The sequence below is a fragment of the Schistocerca serialis genome, chromosome 2 (genome assembly GCF_023864345.2).
Source record: "Schistocerca serialis cubense isolate TAMUIC-IGC-003099 chromosome 2, iqSchSeri2.2, whole genome shotgun sequence".
Taxonomy (NCBI): Eukaryota; Metazoa; Arthropoda; class Insecta; order Orthoptera; family Acrididae; genus Schistocerca; species Schistocerca serialis.
In genome coordinates this window covers 875934067-875954422 of record NC_064639.1, presented here as the reverse complement: position 1 = coordinate 875954422, position 20356 = coordinate 875934067, and the positions used below count along the sequence as shown (strand labels likewise).

The 20356-nt window shown below is 37.5% G+C and overlaps 1 protein-coding gene across 2 annotated transcripts; it reads left to right on the top strand.

Moving 5' to 3' along the window:
- The first annotated feature begins 1261 nt into the window (after positions 1-1261).
- On the top strand, positions 1262-17096 carry LOC126458202 (S-adenosylmethionine decarboxylase proenzyme). 2 transcript variants are annotated; one of them, XM_050095094.1, is made up of 9 exons: positions 1262-1455; positions 4514-4600; positions 4690-4816; positions 4956-5058; positions 5193-5395; positions 5625-5717; positions 8809-8829; positions 13542-13697; positions 13778-17096. In XM_050095094.1, the coding sequence occupies exons 1-9, from the start codon at positions 1334-1336 to the stop codon at positions 13913-13915; spliced, it is 1050 nt and encodes a 349-aa protein (XP_049951051.1). In that variant the 5' UTR covers positions 1262-1333; the 3' UTR covers positions 13916-17096. The 2 variants fall into 2 exon arrangements, with proteins under 2 accessions (XP_049951051.1, XP_049951053.1); XM_050095096.1 differs by lacking the exon at positions 8809-8829.
- Positions 17097-20356: the final 3260 nt, after the last annotated feature.

Here is a 20356-nt window from a genome sequence, read left to right as displayed (position 1 = left end):
AAGGTCCATGATACTGGTGTCATTACGTGAGATGTAGGTTTTATTCAGAGGTTCGTTGATGTGGGTGAAGCTCTATAAGTTTCACAAACTGCAACATGGTTGCGAATTGAACAGTGACTCAAAAGTAGAATAAATTTTATTTTCTTCACGTCTATGGTCACACATTTTTTATGTCATTACATAACCGGTTTCGGTCTATAACGACCATCTTCAGATCTGTTTTATAAAACAATGTCCTAATAGACTGGAGCCATAGTTTTCGTAAAACAGATCTGAAGATGGTCATTATAGACCGAAAGTGGTAGTCTGATCACATAAAACATTTTTGACCAAAGATGTGACATAAAGGAAACTTAAGCTCTATAAGACTCTGTCGTTTGCTGTCCAGCCTGTCTTTTTGGCAGTTTAGATACCCTGCCAGCAGGGTTGGGATCTCTGGGTCAGTCTGGTCCCATGAAGTCATGATAGTCACGATGCTTTCTACCACTTTTTTTCTTAACTTGGGGGTCTTATATAGATTCCTATGATTTGCAAGTTGCTTACCTGCACTAACACCTTGCTTTCGCCTATCTCTTCGTGTTTTGCTTGACCTACGGCTTGGTTGTAGTAACGTATCACTCCTCCTGAAGGTCTCCCTTTCGTCCCACATTTAATCAATGCATGTATTGCGTAGAAGCCTTTTGTATTCCAGGGTTCTTGAAAAAGATTCCTCAGAAAAACGGAAAATTACAGCTGAGCATTGTTTCATTTGATAAAATACTGAGTAGGGATTTTAAGCCTTTTATGTTCCGTAGTGTGATTTCGACATCATTCTGCTTTTGACGATAGTCAGTTGTGAAAAAGAAAGGGAGGGAAGATTACTTTCTCCGCCTATAATTCTTCTTTCACAATGCCATTCATGGCGTCTTCCCTGGCTGCCCTTCTGAAGCATTTTTATCTTCCTGTGGCGCTTAAATCCGCGTATTCCCTTGCGCCCGCGATGCCTTTTCCTCTCATAATGTCTTCAGGTGTTGTCTTTTTGTCCAGGCGGTCTAAAAGCAGCGCATATAGTTTTGTTGCGGACTTCAGCTACATTTGCTATTGAGATATAATTTGGATAGCAGAGTCGACGAAAGGTAATTATTTTCGATTAAGTTTTCAAGGAAACCGCAATTTTTAGTACTTCCACAAAATTTCCCGATGTTTGAGAAGTTTGATTTTCAAATGTTGGCATTCTGTCTTTGCTGTGTGCATGATCAATCCAGTTACAAGGCGCAGCAGGTCCGCGCAGGTATAGTAGCAGCTAAACGGGGAAGGAAATAGTCATTTCAGGGTAGTCCTCTGTGGTGTGAGGATGGCTGATGTTGGTGGTAGTAGTGGTGTTCAATATTTTGAAGGTGTTGAAAAGTTGTTGGAGATTTGGTTTACGCGGACCGATGGCGCTGTGAAACAGTGTGATCTGCGGAAAATCTCCAGGTAAAAATATATGTGTAAGGACCGATTCTTGGCTGCAGGGAAAAACTAAAATGGTGGTTCATGCACCTTGCAAGCTTCACAAATTTTGCGAGAATTGAAAATTTGAATTGTGTTTTTTGATCAGAAAAAGATTGTTATTGAAAACATCATTGTGGATTTAACGGCGGCGTATCTGTAAACATAAAAAAGTCAACTAATCTTTAATTCGTTCAGGTACCGGTTTATTTTCCGGCATATGGTGAATTTTTTAATTACGTGTACAAAGTAAATTATATGGTCAGAATTATTCCGAAATTTTACTTTGAAACAGTTTTGTGTTCATTTTATTATGGTGTTTATTGCGCTGCTTACGGAGGCCTCTTGGATTTATGTGGTTTAGGATCTTCCACAAGGCAACTTACATTTGAAGTGTGCTTTGCAGTATTAAGAGTCAGGTCACAAAACTGATGTGAAGACTGGAAGAAAAGAAAGAAAGTTGGCCAGAGATGTGTATTGTGATAGGATCTGTAATTTGTATTTGCAGAAAAAGTGTCTAGTCCAAATGTTTCTTTCTTGTTTGAACTTCGATAGAATATATGAAACGGTTTTTATTTGTAGGTTACACACACACCGTATTTTTTGCTTTCTTGCGAACTTTCCCTTTCTCGAAAAGGACTGTAGAAACTTGTAAGCGATGTCAGGAGCTGGGAGTACTCTCGGTTAAAAGAAGAGCGCGGCACACTACAGTAAATCACTCCAAAAAAATATATACATTTAGACCGATGCGCGATACAAGGTAACTCGCTTCTGAGCCTTCGCCCACGTCAGTTTTGTCACGTTTCAAGAATAGAACAGCGAGTTGCACCCAAGTGCCGGTAATGAGAGCACGATTTGTGCTTTAAAAAATAAAAAAGCGCGTAAATTGTACTACAAATACTTAAAACGACTGTAGTTCGATAAAGTTACGTGCCATGTTTTAATGGAACAACTGGTTGATATCTCAGTGGTATGCAGCTTATAGTAAGTCAGGTATGACTTTCATGCATCCATTTGTTGTACAGTTTCAGCTAAAGGTATCATTACACAGGAACTTCAGTGTTGCATTGAATCATTGATGCACTGAACTAAACTAAGAGAAAATGGCCGTTTTTCCTAGGATTCGGATCAATTACTACTCGGAACTAAACTGGCAACTTGTTGCAGTTATTTAGCCCTCAATGAAGAGACAGGTATTGTGCAACCCCCTCAGTAAATGAGTCACAGCTGTTGCTCCCCATTTCATGTCATTCAGTAATGCATTTTAACTATAAGTTGTGATTCATTGCAGTAGCAGGCTCACTCATAAGCTCCTGGTGTAATGTGAACTGTGCTAATTTTAAATAAAATGGTCAGATCCCAAGTAGTGCTAGTTTTCAAGTCAGTGATGCTTCATTGGAACTGGTCTGCACTAGTTATCCTGTTTTTACACTCTTTTTAGTAGACTATTTTCTGTCTAAAGTGTATGTCAGTGTATGCTAAGGATTTCTTACTTTCCTTTATTAGTTTATCATAACATTTAGACTCGTACCATAAAGATGTATTGTGTGAGTAACGGTATTGTCTGTTGATCTGACACTTTGGTCCTCAAGTATCATGAAGGTATTAACCAACCACAAGACAAAGATATAATGCAGAGAAAAAGGTAAGTAAGTAGCAGATCTTGATCTTCAGTACTGATTAATAATGAAAGAAAATGAATCGGTTGTCAAGAGTTAGCAAACGGAACAATTTATTCGGTGATGCACATAAAGAAAAATGTATCAAGTGTATATCTGGAAGTAACTTTTGGTAGTTATTTTTCTGCTAGTCGGTGAGTAATTGAAAATAAACTTGTGAGCAAATGCTCAAGCACATTAGAGAATACTTGTATATGGTGGGTGGGGTACAACTTTAGCCATTACATTGATGATTTTTGAATTGTATCTCTCTTCCATACCACAGTATTACACTCTGAGAGAGGAAATAGCTATAGGTAGTGTCTTTGGGAAAGTTAACATTACCTACCTGCATGAGATTTTTACTCTGCAGCAGAGCATGCGCTGATTTGAAACTTTCTTGCAGATTAAAACTGTGTGCCGGGCGGAGACTCGAACTCAGGACCTTTGCAAAGGCACACAGTTCTAATCTGCCAGGAACTTCCATGTCAGCACACTCTCTGCTGCAGAGTGAAAATCTCAGTGGAACCATCCCCCAAGCTGTGGCTAAGCCATGTCTCTGCAATATCCTTTCTTTCAGCAGTGCTAGTTCAGCAAGGTTCTCAGGAGAGCTTCTGTAAAGTCCGGAAGGTAGGAGATGAGGTACTGGCAGAAGTAAAGTGAGTCATGCTTGGAAAGCTCAGTTGGTAGAGTACTCGCCCGTGTTAGGCAAAGGTCCCAAGTTCGAGTCTCGGTCCGGCACAAGTTTTAATCTGCCAGGAAGTTTCATTACCTACCTGCTCAGGGAAATCCTTAGACATGGCTAAAGTGGATAAGTAGATCTCAGTTAAGTTTTGCAGGATATTCAAAGTTCATTATTTTATCTTGGAAATAGTAAAGGAGAAAAATAGTGTTGTACAAGCATGAGTTTGATAGTGCGCGTCGTACACACATACACCCTAGAATTATGCTTATGGAGACTAATCGATAGTGTAGCCTGATGTCTTACACTCTATATTTAACACATTAAATCATAAATAAGGAAAGCTGCTGGACAAATTCGGAATAATATTGAATACATAATAGGCAACTCATCTGGCAATATTTCTTGTGTGTGTGTACGTGTCCGCATCAGCTATGAAAAAATGTAAAGGAGGCGGGGGGTTGCGACTCTTTCCATTGTTGTTCAAATAGCTTTTGTTGGAAATGTCAGTAAGATGTCTTTAATGGGATGAAGCATGTTGCAGAATACTGGATATGTCTTCAAATTGTGATAGTGTAGACTGATTTGAGATTGTCACCTTTGGTAGAGCATTGCCAGATTAAAGTTGTACACAGTTTTAATTCAAATATTTTCTTACCTAAGGCTCATTAACTGCAAAAAGTAAGCCTCTTTTGTCTTTCAGGAGTAAATGGGAATCACTGCTAAAAATTGTTCGCTGTGAGGTGATAAGCTTTGTCCGGAATGAGCATGTAGATGCATATGTACTGAGGTAAGAGTGCCTTCCCAGTAGATCTATATGTATAAAATTATTTTCTTGAATGAAATAAATCATGGCAATATTTTTTAATCCCTTTTTAGTGAAAGCAGCATGTTCATAACAAATCGCCGGTTTATTCTGAAAACATGTGGGACTACCACACCACTACTGTGCTTGAAGCCACTTTTGATGTTGGTTGAACAGTATGCTGGATTTAATGAAGTGGAAGTAAGTAACCTTCACTTCATAGTTAACTGTTAATCATATATGAAGAATTTAATAGCTGTAAATTAATTCAGTTTGTTATAACTGGTTGCAAAACACTGTTTATTTCAAATTTTAATAACGGTGTAACATTTTGTCATAGGATGTGTTCTACTCTCGGAAAAATTTCAAGAGACCTGATCTGCAGTTGAGTCCACATAAGGCTTTTGAACAAGAGGTTGCTGTTTTGAACTCCTTTTTCAAAGGTATGCAGAGAATCATGTTCAAATTTAAAAAATTAAGTTATAAATTGTGATAAAATTGATTTTTAGAAATGGCAAAATTTCTTAAGCTGTCAAATCTTGAGCTATAGTAATGAAAAATGTACTTATTTACACAGATGGTGCTGCCTATTGCATGGGGAACATGATAGAAGACTGCTGGTATTTGTATACCTTAAATCCACTGGGAGAAGGAAACAAAACTCGCAGGGGTATACAGGAACCTGACCAGACCCTAGAAATCCTTATGTCAGATCTGGATCCAGATATCATGAATATTTTCACGCGGGAGGAGTCATCTTCTGCTGCAGAGGCTACCCAGGTATGAAGTTAGCTTTATCCCAATCATGGTTGGAAAAACAGAAACCTTTTGACATTTACGTGCATGAAGGGCAGGTCCAGTTCACAACTGATTGTTTTAGTACATAGGTAGGGAAAAAAGCAAATTTTGCAATATGATGCCAGAGAAGAAAGAGGTCTTGTCACAGCAATAGAGTGTAATTTAAAACTGCTTGTAAAACTGTTTAATATTTTGTTTCTAATTTTTGCAGAAATCTGGAATTGACAAATTGATTCCAAATATGGTGATAGATGATTTTCTCTTTGAGCCTTGTGGTTATTCCATGAATGGCATTTCAAAGAAAGTAAGTATTATGCCATAATATTTTTGTAAGCATGCATTAAAGAAAATATTTAGCATAATTAGAAGTTAGTTCTGACAAGTTGGAGTACAGCTAAAGGTAAATTCTTTATAGTCAGTGTGTTTCTTTGAATAAAAAAAAAATTGCATCAATCACAGCCTTAATATTGACAGGATTTTTTAAATACCAGCTCCACTTGCAGAAATATTTTTATGCAAGAGGTAATAATGAACAATATTCTGGGAGAGTTATGAATTAGAAGTTCCTTGTTTCAGGGATAGAGACTTATGGGCTGACACCTGCGAAGCAGAAATTTAAGGTAAAAATCAGCCATTTGGAATGTATAATATGATCCCACAAAAGACTTTGTGGTGTGTTTAGTGTACTGATAGCACATGTGACCATAATATAGGCACATGGATACTAAATTGTAATTTTAGAGTTACTTATAACTCTAATGTACTTCATTATTCGTTTGGAGTCCTACTTTCATAACATATTCAGAGTAGTTTCAGGAAATGAGTTCATGGAGCGCTATGAGATGAGGTTAGAAGCTGTTAGCAGAAGCATGATTAAAATTCATGGATGCGGAAAGGTTTTGTAGGTAAAAAGTTGATCCTTTTAAAAAATTCTAAATGGTGAGTGGTTTTATGCACTTTTCATGCTTAAACTTGCATGCATGAGAGGAGTTTTGAAGACACTGAATAGCTGAGGTACTATAAAACATCAGATGTGGTTAATTAGTAATTATGGGTTCATTGTCCATGTACTGCATCTTATATTCTGGATTGTGGTGGTCAACATTGTACTTGACTCTAGCTTCAAACCAATAGTTAAATGAATAGGTAGCAGTAGCATGAGTGCAACCTGAATAAGTGTGTTCTCTGTCTGTACAGCACAGAGCTTGTTTCATTAGGGGAATACACAAGTGTAGATAAAACTGCTGAGATGTGATGGTAGTTGAAAAAAGTGTGGTAGCAAAGAGGTATAAATACCTGCATGTAATGCAAACATTGCCAAATGTGGTATTTCATTGTAGTCACGTATTGAGTGCTAGGTGCTTCGTGCTGGAAACAAATAATAGTGATGTCCTGAAATTCAGCAGATACACAAATCTGTGTAATGGTGAGCATTTACAGTTTTTAGATGATTTTGTACAGCGTTCTTGGGACCAGCTGCCAATTACTGTCACGAGGATTTTTTAAATTTTCTGTGCAGCACTCAAAACTGTGTGACAAATTTTAAAAGTAGGTGCTTCAAAATCAGTGTCAGGAAATCATTGTGCAATGGGATGGTGTAAAATCTCAGGGAATTCTGTGCTTTTAACTTCCGGCATTGAAATTAAATTTTGTACTTTATAAATCACAAATTTTAAAGTACATGAATATTACTCCGTATAAAGTATTGATGTTAATAACCTGCGGTTAAACTGCTACTTTGGGATGGCTGGTATACACTCAGCTGAGAGGAAAGAAAAATCATTGTAGTAGTATACCCCCCCCTCCGCCACGCCTTCTCCTGCTCAAAATTAAATTAGCAGTAGCTTCTTGATGCCATCTTCCTCCTCACACCTAGAGTTCTCAGGGAATTATTTTTTTTAATTTTTTATCTCCTCTTTTGAGTGGATACCATAATTGACACAGTCATATAGGGAAATACAAAAAGAATATATGGACTATAAATGGCTGTAACTGTCTAGTGCATAATGATACGCCGATAATGTAAAGGAAGTTCAAAAATTGTCAACATAATAGATAGGTGCTATACAACTGCCCTTGGTCACATGGACAGTACCTAATTGATAATCCACTTCATCCATGATAATCCACTTCATCCAATACTTTCTGAAACATTTTCATTTCTGGAATTGTGTTTGGCAAGGCAGGCACATATAAAAGTTCTTCCACATTATCCCCAAAAATAAATGCATGGGTGTCAGGTGAAAAAGTTCTGACTAGCCAAGAGCTGTGATTCCAGTATGACCAGGTCAACAATTTGGGAGATGTTGATTTGACCAGGTCAACAATTTGGGAGATGTTGATTTGTGTGCTACTTCTGTGTAGGGGTGCCCTGTTCTGCGGAAAGGCTTAATCAGTTAAATCTATATCAAGGTGTGACATCTTAGGTTAATTAAGCATGTTCGGGTAAATGTTTGTTGAAAACACTTTGGTAATTGAAGAATAATGGTGCATACAATTTGTATGCCAGCATCACTTGTAACATGTTACCTTTCAGTGAGTCACACTGATTTTCAGTTATACTCAAATGCTTTTCTGTACCTTTATATTCAGATATTGTACTGGTTAATCATACCACTTATGTGGAAGGTAGCCCTATCACTAAACACAAAATGAATTCTTCTTCCATCACTTACAGCATTGCTGTAGCATGTGGCAGCTACTGATCAAAACAGCCCTTTACATTATCTGTAATTCTTATCTGTGTATCACTATGCAGTAAATAGTTACATCGGTTTTTATTGATGTATTCATTTTGAATTGACCTGTATTTAAGCATTGTGTTGTTCAAATATTTGATAAAGTGAAGAGCTTTGATTATGCAGTTTAGCAGAATTGCCAGCTTTTGCACAATCCTGTGCACTGGTGCTGTGCTGTGTAGTTGTTGCATATTGAAAGTATGCTGAAGAGACAAGTTAAGGTAGCAGGTTCGCTCTCTTAAAAGTGAACTGACAATGTGTGGAGGTTGAACCAGTACCGTCGCAGATCTAAGGTTTTTAAAGTGGGGAAAAAACCACGTGGAAATGGTAACAAGCAAGAGATAACCATTGATTATTTTGTATCTCAGCTCAGTTCATTGCTTCTTTCTTGTCATTATGGCTAACTTCATTCATGTATACAGCTTTAAGAACATTCATATTTATAATTAAGCTTGTGTGTTGTCTGCCCATCCTCTACCACTTGATGTTCATTCCTTTCCTGTGTGAAACTCCTCTTAACATTCCCACATGTCTACCATTGCTTTCTGGCAGACTGAATTACTCATTATTACTTTACTCATAATCTAAGAGATTGACAGTTGAAATTAGTGTGTAGACTGAGCACTGAATCTGATATACTTTCTCATCTGTTCGTAGGCGGGTCCAGAACTAGCTGCTGTAAGTATATCAACAGAAACTTAGTGGATTGGCATTATTTATAGATGTCTTAGTGTGTCTTGCATGAACTGACGCCTGTCTTTCATATTAAAATCTGTACTAGAAGCAGGCCAGGAAGATTTTATGCTGCACAATCAGTGCAGATATGGGCCAGTGTAGGAAGTGGTCGTAAAAACTCAATGTCGATGTGATTTGTGTTATAAGCTTTCTTCTTGTTTTGTGTTAATCAGGTCAGTAAGTCAGGATTTGGTCACAAAGGGAGATTACTTGTTGGCATTCCTTCTCATGAATAAGTCATCAGTTTCTGGTCATGATATTAATTTTTCATGATTCTCGAAAGTGGTTTGAAGGAAGAGTATAGCAGTTGAAGTCTTCAACATTGTCACAGTTGTCAGTCTAATTATCCTATCCATAAGAAAATTTCAGGATGGTATAGGGTACTTGGAGCCTGATGCACTATGTTGTCTTTCTACTGTTAATTTGTCTGTAATGTTTCAGAAAAAATCTAAAATTTTGTTCCTGGTATAGAATTCAGATAAGATAGATTAGCTTTTGAAGTGTTGCATTATCACAGGGGTAATGGAAATGATCAGTGCTGTTTGTGTTTTTGTAATACCTTCTGTTTGAATGTGTGATAGGTTTTGTGCATAGAAATTAGTTGACAATGAAGCAAGCATGGATGAATGCCAAAAGCAGAACTAAAATACATAGGTTTTCAAGTGGCAACCACTTGTGTTGATCTAGTAATGTTCGAAGCATTTGCTAGTGTGTCATTGCGCTGAAGGGCTACAGCTGTGTGTATCTGGAGATAAGTGGATATATGTTTTGTTACAGTGAAATGCAGTTGTAGTTGTCTATTTTAGTTTTTACAACATATGGTAGTCCCACTTTTTTCATATTTCTTCCTGTTGTTGCAAGGAGGAAAGCATGTGGTAGTGTAAACATTATTTGTTAAATGAAGATACTCCAGAGATTGCAGGCATTTGAAAAATTGGTATCATTTTAACTGTAAGTCATCTTGTTGCCACTTTGCTACAATATTACACTTTTAAATAAATAACTGAAAAACAAATTACACCTATAGCCTGATAGGGGGATGGGAGAAAAGTTTAAAAATGCATTATTTTTGATTCTGTGCCTCTAGAGTACAAACCTGCTTACATTCACTGGTTGCTCAATAAATTAAATTCATTTTGTAGAAAAGAAGGCCCCAGCTCATAAAACAGGTAAAAAACTACTATGCTACAAAGATTGACAATAAGCAGCTTGATTAGTGTTACAGTACATAAAAGGTTTAACTCTCCATCACAGTAATCACACATGTTTATAGAAGTCCTGGCAATTATCAAAAGCAAATTCTGTAGGCCCACTGAGGCTGTGGTCACAGTGGCACTGACTTAGGGGGTCCTGCTGACAGACATTAGCTGAAGACAGCAGAGCTTTTCAAAGAAGTATGTTAGAGCATCTTTGATCTCAGTACAACCGATCTTATCACCTGCACATACAGACTTCAGACAACAATTAATGAAATTCAAATTGGTTTGTTTTCTTTGTTCAAATCAGCGGACATTCCCACATGCAAAACATGGAGTGTCAGAAATTTTTTTGAGTTCAGTATACGTAAGTGGTTAGTGCCATCCTGAGGATGACAAATTTAAGAACAAGGATATGCTCAGAATCCACGGTCTGAAATCACCTCTTTATTACAGACAAAAAGTTGTGAAAAGCTCAAACATTTAATAATAATTAATTGAATGTTACTGTATATTGAAAGTGCTCTGTGGTTATCTAGCCATTTTACCCCCAAGGGTGTACGTAAAACATGTTGTGCAGGCAAAAGCTGTATCAAATTTTAAGCCTATAACGTCAAAAATTAAGTGTTGAGTGAAAAAGGTGGTTTATGTCAATTCTGATGCTCAAGGTTACTGTAGTGGGTCAGGCTTTTGTTGTTGTAGGTGGCCATTAGCAGTCTATGAATTACTGCTGTGTTTTTATGCCAGTAGGATGGTGATTTTATTATATAAGGTGGTATACAAATGTCTTGTACCATACATTTTTTGCCTTTTTGGTACCTAAGGTGTGTGTCAATTCTAAAATTTTCAGTTGTATGCTTAATGACTGTGCTGCTATCTGTGTAATAAGATGTATGACAAACCATATACCATTGTTTATGATAACAGGATGCAAAATAAGTTTAATTGAATTGGTCAGTTTGCATATGTCTGTTTTGCTTATTTGAGGTAGTACACATTGTTTGTAATCTTGGTTTTCAATGTCACCACGTATCATCTCGAGTATGCATTAGAATGTTACTCTTCTTGTATACTCGTAAAACTTGGCTGGTTATTGTAATAACTGAGGAAAGAGAGTATGGTACTTACTATGATCTTTTAAAGACAGATATAGGTTGGAATATGTATCTAATGTCCTTGATTCCACCAAAAAATGATGGAGGAGATCAGATGCAATGGAAATTCCTATAGGGTAGGGGAAAAAGCTCAAAAATGAAACCAGTCATACACACATCAAAAAATGTTTTGCGTCACATCGGTACCGAGAGTTCTGTAACCTGTACAGAAAATTGGAATAGAGATCAACATACACATCATTTCCACCCTTTCTATTGCTCATGAAAACCACATATTGCATGTTGTACCATCACACAGTGAGACCTTCAGAGGTGGTGGTCCAGACTGCTGTAAACACCAGTACCTCTAATACCCAGTAGCACGTCCTCTTGCATTGACTCATACCTGTATTCATCATGGTATACTATCCACAAGTTCATCAAAGTACTGTTGGTCCAGTTTGAGTGATTCAGCGTAGATCCGACAGAGTGATTGGTGGGTCACATCGTCCATAAGCAGCACTTTTCAATCTCGACGATTGTCTGGTTGAAGGCATATGTGACACTCATCAGTGAAGAGAATGCGATGCCAATCCTGAGTGGTCCATTCAGCATGTTGTTTTGCTGTCAGGGTTCCTCTGAGCCATAATCCGTAGATAGCGGTCATCCACTGCAGTAGTAGCCCTTGTGTGGCCCGAGTGAGGCATGTTATTGACAGTTCCTGTCTCTCTGTATCTTCTCCATATCTGAACAACATCACTTTGATTTCAATCAGATGCCTGGACTCTTTCCTTGTGGAGAGCCCTTCCTGCACAAAGTAACATGCGAACGCAATCGAACCGTGGTATTGACCGTCTAGGCATGGTTGAACTACAGACTACACGAGCCGTGTACCTCCTTCCTGGTGGAATGTCTGGAACTGATCAGCTGTCAGACGCCCTCCATCTAAAAGGTGCTGCTGATGCATTATTGTTTACATTTTTGGTTGAGTGACACCTCTGGCCAGTCAAAGGCACTGTGTCTGTGATACAATATCCACAGTCAATGTCTGTCTTCAGAGTTCTGGGAACTGGGGTGATGCAAAACTTTTTTGATGTGTGTATTATGACAGGTGAACTTCAGCTTACTGAGTGGAGTATACATAGTCGTGAAGAAAGAAATCATTGCTAGTATTTGGAGCCAGATGTGCATTTGGTGGGCAGTAGAGGATTGGAGCAAATAGGGCAGTTCAGAGATAAATCGTGCAGCCTTTGATCGAGAAGAAACAAGTCTGAGGAGGAAAACATGCTGTAATGCTAGTAAAAGCAAAGCAAATAGAGGCAAGAAAATCTTGCTTTCTCTCATACCAATTTCTTTTATTGTGGTGTGTGGCATTACTTCTAACAAAATCATTGAGAATTTTTTTTTTCTTCTCCCTTATACTGTATGAGAAATCATGAAAAAAATTAAATGTTCAGGTAACCTTATGTTTCACTCTGTATGCTGTGAGTGTGTAGGCAGGTGTAAAGGGTAATTGTGAAGTCCATGAAATATCTTAAAAAGTATAGGTAAATAGCTGAATGTAAAAAAATGCTTCAGTACATGAGAACACTTTTTTATGTGGACCCAGTTAGTCAGTTTGTAGAACAGCCAATAAGGACATTATTAACTGTAGTTGTTGAAAATGTCTGCAAACCATGCAGAGAAAGCAATTTGTGTTGTAGAATTGGTTTTTGTGAATTGGTAGCGTGAGAGTTCAGTGTGTTTCATTTCACAACACACCACCAATTTACTGTAACATAATGAAGTGGTAAAAGAAGTTAGTGGATATTTGTGCAGTGAAAACCATTGACAGGCCAGGCGTATAAGGAAAGAAAATGGATGTTTTATTGTGAAATCCCATGAAGTGTTCCTATCAAGCTAGTGCAGAATTGAACATTCATGTCGGAAATTACTTGAATTAGATGTTGCCACATCTCTGAATATGCCGCTGATCTGGTCTATAAGTGTGTCCACCATGGTGAACGGACTTGATGCCTTGTGATTTTTGCTTGTGAAGTACATCATAGTGTTCATTCTACCTCTACCACAGAACCCCAAAAGACTTGCGACACCACATCACAGCAGCTGTCCTTGCTGTCACTTCTGATTGCTAGATCTGGTATGGACAAATGATGTGGGGAACTTTGAGAATCTTTCACGTGCTTTCATTTGTCACGTTGTTTTTTACCATTTATATGTGCTTCTTTTTGAAATGTTTCATGGACTTACTACTCAATTTCATGCTTGTATTTCATTCTGAGGAATTTAGTTAGACATCAGTGTTTTCTAAAAGTGATAAGCTTTAATACTGCCTAAGATGTTTGACACATTTTACTGTTTCCAGGGATGTTACATGACCATTCATATAACACCTGAACCAGAATTCTCATATGTGAGTTTTGAAAGCAATGTGCCACAATCCTCATACAAGGAAGTGATCTCAAGGGTACTGGAAACATTCCAGCCTGGAAAATTTGTGATAACAGTATTTGCCAATAAGGTAAAAGTCATTGCATAGTAAATACCAACAGTGTATTACAACCTCTGTAAAAACTTAACTTATCCAGTTTTTATTTTTAGGCCTCTGCTGCAGCAGCTTCCCCTAAAGAATTGGAAAGACAGACATCGTTCGGAGACTGGCTTCGTCATGATGTTCAGTACTGCCGCTTCAAGAACTACGATCTGATTTACGCATTCTACTCTAAATTCCCAAGCTGAGGGTCCCTGGAGGCCCGAAGCTCAGCTGAGTTCCTTTCAGTTGTTGCTCGGTGCCTTCTTGGGCAGTTGCCTGCCCTTTTTATTTGTCACTGTAGCTGTAGATTTAATAACATAACATACCTTCTGCATTTGTTAAGTTTTTCTGTAGGTGGTAGTCAAATTTCCTTGCATGGTAGTTTTTATAACAGTTCCATTCAGCAGTGTAAAAATGCCTGTGAATTTCAAAATTTCCCACCATTTATAATCACAGCTTCTCAATGCTCTCTAATATTTGTAGAATACTGTTTAAAATTATGGAGTTTAAATATAATTAAAGCTGCTTTGTGTCTAATATTGCTTTGCTTCTGTGAAAGCATTGCAGCTATTAGAGTAAATCTTGTTTACATGTGGTGGCGAAATAAAATTTCTTGAGGTGATAAATTTGTACGCAGTGATTATGAGAGTTGCTGAAGCCAACAAAAGCCTCACCTATGAGGGTGACAAGTTGGCATCTCAGGTGGTAACCATCACTGGTTCCTTGGTTTGATGCATTTATTTAATTTCCATCTTGAAATGGCAGCAAGAAGTAATCATATGAATCCTTATGCTGCTGTTGAAGAATTTTATTATGATCTGAATTACAATTTAAGTTGCTAAGATCATGCATATATATTTTTTCTTTATAACTGTGAAATTCAGATCAGTATTGATTTTGCAAAAAGCAGCCTTGAAAGGTCAGCAAAGTGTTGCTTACAGTTGTTCCTAAATGTCAATTGTTAATGTTTGTGATTTATTTCATGGTGCAGCATTGATTATAATAAATGTTTCTGTGAGTAAATTGTATATCTAGTATTTTCTGTGTATTCTGAGTTGTTACTCTGATCTTGAGAAATTAATTAAAAGTAAAGAATTCTTTGTAATGTAAGATGCTTGTCCAATTTTGAAATGGTCAGTTACTGTAAAGCTGTTTGAAGCAGTTTGAGATGGCTTCTTAGTGTAATATCAAGCTGCTGTGAACATTCACTTGCTCTGGGACCTTTGTGAATAGAGAATTTTCTACTTCAAATGAAAATAATCTACTGCCACATGTTTTGAGGGCAATTCTGTTAATCTGATTTTAGCAAACAGTTATCACTCAAGCCATTGCTGATTTACTTGCTGGTAATATTGCAACAGTATTTTGGATTTTCTTTGTTTTTAGACACTAAACACTCTGAAACTGTGGCAGTGAATATCTTGGTGCAGTTGTGGTTGTTCTAGGTGGTGACGTGTCAGGTTAGACTTCCATTTTATATTGCACCTACTTGAATTGATATCCACATGTCACAAAGCAAAATTTCACAGTTGGCTGCTGTCAGAGTGGTTAAACTGCTGTCACAGTTTCATGACATGGTCCCTGTGCTATACTCTGTTGTAACATAAATCACATTACAATCACTGTTTTCTTATATTTGGATTCAATCTTAACAGCAGCATCTGTTGATACATTTCGAGTAACTAGGGCAGATGATCTATAGTTGCAAAAGCTGTAGTAAACTAAGAATTTTTTGTCCACTATGAGTTGATTATTTGTCATAGTACTGTTACATATCAATTACAAAGACAAGTGTTTTTGGTCATAGAGTAACATTTAAATTGGAACTCTAATTTCTAAAACAATTTCCAAAGAATGCACTGTTATTCTCTTAACAGAGCTCAATATTTGTGCACCAAACCTGCTGTTACATGCAGAAGATACAATAATTTTGAAGGCCCTGTTAAAATCCACAATGAATTTAGATTGGTGAGTTAAGTATTGCAATAAGCTATCATTTCTTTCTTTGGTTTGGTAATGTTTTGTTGTGGGGAAAAATGTGTTGGAAATCAGGTTTTTCATTGTCTTAGCATTGATAGATTTTTTAATGTACATGGAGTACTTCATAAAATTGTTGTATCATCTACTACAGAAACAACTCTCTGTTCATGACACTGTAAGGTGGTGTTGGCTGTGTAATGACCACTGACTTCACTGGTAGATGTCTTAGTTGTGTGATCCACTGATTCACCTAAATCAGTGAAAACAACTCAGTACATTCTTCCTTCAGTTTGTAATATCAGCCTTGAGATTTATTGCTCACAAACGTAATTTTACTGCAGGAAATGTGATGAAAGGCTCATTTTCCTCTGAGGAAATTCATTACAATGTTTGTCACCATGTGAGAAATAGACTTAGGCTTTCTGCAGAGGTATTGCAGTTGAAATGTTACAATGGAACATAGAAATGGTATACATTTCTCAGTCAAGTGCTAATCACATTATTAAAGAAGACACTGTCTGGCCTGTTGGACAGTTCTCCAGTGCCATTTAACAGAAAGAAAGACTGCTTAAACATTTGCGATTGAAATGGCAGCCTTGTCTCCCTCTCCCCACTCAGGTTTGGCCCAGTTGTATCTTACTAGTTGGGGAGGAAGAGCCAGGTGGATGTTAAAACTGGCTGACTTAATATCCAGGAGGTTCATACAAAGTGGGTAGCTGTGGCGTGCCAGAGTTATTAACGTGGGGAATCCCCCAGATGTATTTATTTCTAGTGTTGCCTTTTTAGTTTCTTTTTTAAACTGATGTCTAAGAAGCAAAAAGAGTATTATGATTGTGTGAATATAAGTGGAATATTGTGCATTTAGTTTTATAAGTGGGCTTTGCAGCAGCCTGATATGAGCACATTGTGTTTAATGAGAATGCATATGATGGGAAAAGGTAATTCTGTGATAAGAGTGTGAGTTACTTTAATTATTTCTGTTACATTAAACATTTGGTGTTTTAGACTAATTTTGGAATTTGTCCAAACTATTTAGTTTTTATGCCTTTGTTTATAGAAAGTTTCCTGACTTTGTTATGTATTTAGGCATTAATGAAACTGGAAAGCAAATGTAATTTTTTTGTGCAGATGTAGTTTCAACATTTTATAATTTGTCAGGGGTGAGTTTTGACGCTTAAATACTCAGTTGCTTTCATCTTTTGTGCTTTTTTTATATCTCGTAAACCAGTGACTTCCACAAGAGTAAATTAAAGCCTTTTGTCCCTCTCATTGGCTTAGTCTTGTCCTTACTACGATGTGCTACATTCAGATTTACTGTTGAATATGGATGTTGTAGTGTTTTAGTACATGAGATGTTAATGTATAATAGTTCTTTATGTCTTTGAATATATTGACATGTTTTTCATAGTGCAATTTCTTTTACTGCCCTTTCAAATTCCTATTTGTCATTTGAAAAATGTAGCACAAAAAGTTGTGGGAAGGAAACACTACTATATGTTCAACAAAACTGACAAGAGTTAAGTTTCATTTAGTCTATAAACAGAAGTAGGCAGATATTAATTGAAACATTCTTGGTTGCCTGAAAACTTTGCTACATGTTGTAGAGATATGTTATCACTTCACTGCTCTTGAAATATATTTAAGAAGGGCCTAATTAGAAAGCTTAGCAGTGCAGAAACTACACAAGGCAGCAAACAAAATATAGTAAGCAGGGTGTTAAAACAGCTTTCTTTCTTCCAGAATAGATACCAGAATGAAGGTAAATGTTGAGTTTATATTCAAATGTTCCTTATCAAAAGAAAGTTGAGGAATATGGCTACTATTCCGCTGTAACACTGGCAAGAGAAATGATGCAGTAATTATTACTATTGGTGATTTGTTAAAACTAAGGTCCCCAGCCAAATAGAAGTCCAGTCAGTTTCTGTAGGGAATTTCAGGACGCTTTTGCTGTAACAGGGAAGTAGAGCATATTCACAAGGGGGGACACCATGAGAAAGGGAACATTTTACAGAAACTCAAAATTTACTGTGGGTTTCAGTGTGAAATGCTGTTGACAGGTTCCACAATGAAGTTGTCTCAATGCGGCAGAAAATCCAAAGTAGTTTTGCTCATATGTAAGTATACCAGTGGCAATACACATTCCATGCCTTATCTGTGCAAAAGCAATGCCACTAAAACAGTTACGAAATGTGGTTTCCCAGAATCCCTTCACCAGACGCCACAGTAAATATTACAGCGAATTCAAAGTGTAAAAAAACTTGCAACATAAATAACTTAAATCAACCATCATGTCTGCTGTCACTGGTGGCAACAGCAGAACGTATTTGCTGGCAGCCACAGCAGTCTCTAGCACTGTAGCTAGGTTTGGTCGTAAAATGATCATCACTACGCTTGCGGCAGTTGTCTTAATAAAGGCAAGGTGTCCAGTACAAATTTAAACAAACTAGGTTACTTCGAGTACGCTGATGTAACAGTTAAGTATTTTAGCAATCGTACAGAACAGCTAGCGCAATGAAAGGTCTATCCAAGTAAAGTTGAACAGGTCACACCAGTACCCAAGGAAATGAAACAGATGTAATCTACTGAATTACAGGCCCATATCACATGTTGATTTGCAGTAGGATTTTCGAACTTGTACTGTATTCAAACAGTATGAACTGCTTCAAAGAAAATGATCTATTGACAGTCGACATTGATACTTTCTGAATCCGTCTCGTGAAACACAACTGGCTCTTTATTCACATGAAGTAAGTGAACTGCAGGAGAAGTAGATTTCATATTTCGAAGGCTAAGGTCACTATTTCCCCACAAGTGGCTCATAATCAAATAGTATGCCCATGGAATATTGTTGCAGTTGGGCAACTGGATTCATGATTTCCTGTTGGAAAGGTCTGAAGTTCATAGTAATTGACAGGTCAAGTAAAAAAATGTATAAGGGGTGTTCCCAAGGAAGTGTTTCAGGCCCTCTGCTGTTCTTAATCCGTATAAATGATTTGAATATAGTAGAGGGAACGGAAATTGAAGATGATGTAGACGAAGATGAAATGGGAGATACGATACTGCGTGAAGAGTTTGACAGAGCACTGAAAGACCAGAGTTGAAACAAGGAGTAGGCAACATTCCATTGGAACTACTGACGGCCTTGGGAGAGACAGTCCTGACAAAACTCTACCATCTGGTGAGCAAGTTGTATGAGACAGGCGAAATACCCTCAGACTTCAACAAAAATATAATAATTCCAATCCGAAAGAAAGCAGGGGTTGACAGATATGAAAATTACCGAACTATCAGTTTAATAAGTCACAGCTGCAAAAATACTAACGTGAATTCTTTAATGACGAATGGAAAAACGGGTAGAAGCCGAGCTCGGGGAAGATCAGTTTGGATTCCTGCAGAAATGTTGGAACACGTGAGGCAATACTGGCCCTACGACTTACCTTAGAAAATAGATTAAGGAAAGGCAAACCTACATTTCTAGCATTTGTAGACTTAGAGAAACTTTTGACAATGTTGACTGGAATACTCTCTTTCAAATTCTGAAGGTGGCAGGAGTAAAATACAGGGATCGAAAGGCTATTTACAATTTGTACAGAAACCAGATGGCAGTTATAAGAGTCGAGGGACTTGAAAGGGAAGCAGCGGTTGGGAAGGGAGTGAGGCAGGGTTGTGGCCTCTCCCCGATGTTATTCAATCTGTATATTGAGCAAGAAGTAAAGGAAACAAAAGAAAAATTCAGAGAAGGTATTAAAATCCATGGAGAAGAAATAAAAACTTTGAGGTTTGCCGATGACATTGTAATTCTGTCAGAGACAGCAAAGGACTTGGAAGAGCAGTTGAACGGAATGGACAGTGTCTTGAAAGGAGGATATAAGATGAACATCAACAAAATCAAAACAAGGATAATGGAATGTAGTCGAATTACGTCGGGTGATGCTGAGGGAATTAGATTAGGAAATGAGACACTTAAAGTAGTAAAGGAGTTTTGCTATTTGGCGAGCAAAATAACTGATGATGGTCAAAGTAGGGAGGATATAAAATGTAGACTGGCAATGGCAAGGAAAGCGTTTCTGAAGAAGAGAAATTTGTTAACATGGAGAATAGATTTAAGTGTCAGGAAGTCGTTTCTGGAAGTATTTGTATGGCGCGTAGCCATATATGGAAGTGAAACGTGGATGATAAATAGTATGGACAAGAAGAGAATAGAAGCTTTTGAAATGTGGCGCTACAGAAGAATGCTGAAGGTTAGATGGGTAGATCATGTAACTAATGAGGAAGTATTGAATAGGATTGGGGAGAAGAGGAGTTTGTGGCACAACTTGACAAGAAGAAGGGACCGGTTGGTAGGAAATGTTCCGAGGCGTAAAGGGATCACAAATTTAGCATTGGACGGCAGCGTGGAGGGTAAAAATTGTAGAGGGAGACCAAGAGATGAATACACTAAGCAGATTCAGAAGGATGTAGGTTGCAGTAAGTACTGCGAGATGAAGCAGCTTGCACAGGATAGAGTAGCATGGAGAGCTGCATCAAACCAGTCTCAGGACTGAAGACCACAACAACAACATAATAGAGGGAAACATTCCACATGGGAAAAATATATCTAAAAACAAAGATGATGTAACTTACCGGACGAAAGCGTTGGTATGTTGATAGCGACATGATTTAATAGA

Excerpts from the sequence above, each read along its gene's own strand:
- LOC126458202 (XM_050095094.1), top strand. The coding sequence starts at position 1,334 with ATGGCTGATGTTGGTGGTAGTAGTGGTGTTCAATATTTTGAAGGTGTT. Across the intron at positions 5,396-5,624 it reads CTGCTGCAGAGGCTACCCAG|AAATCTGGAATTGACAAATT; the intron begins GTATGAAGTTAG and ends TAATTTTTGCAG. Across the intron at positions 8,830-13,541 it reads CGGGTCCAGAACTAGCTGCT|GGATGTTACATGACCATTCA; the intron begins GTAAGTATATCA and ends TACTGTTTCCAG.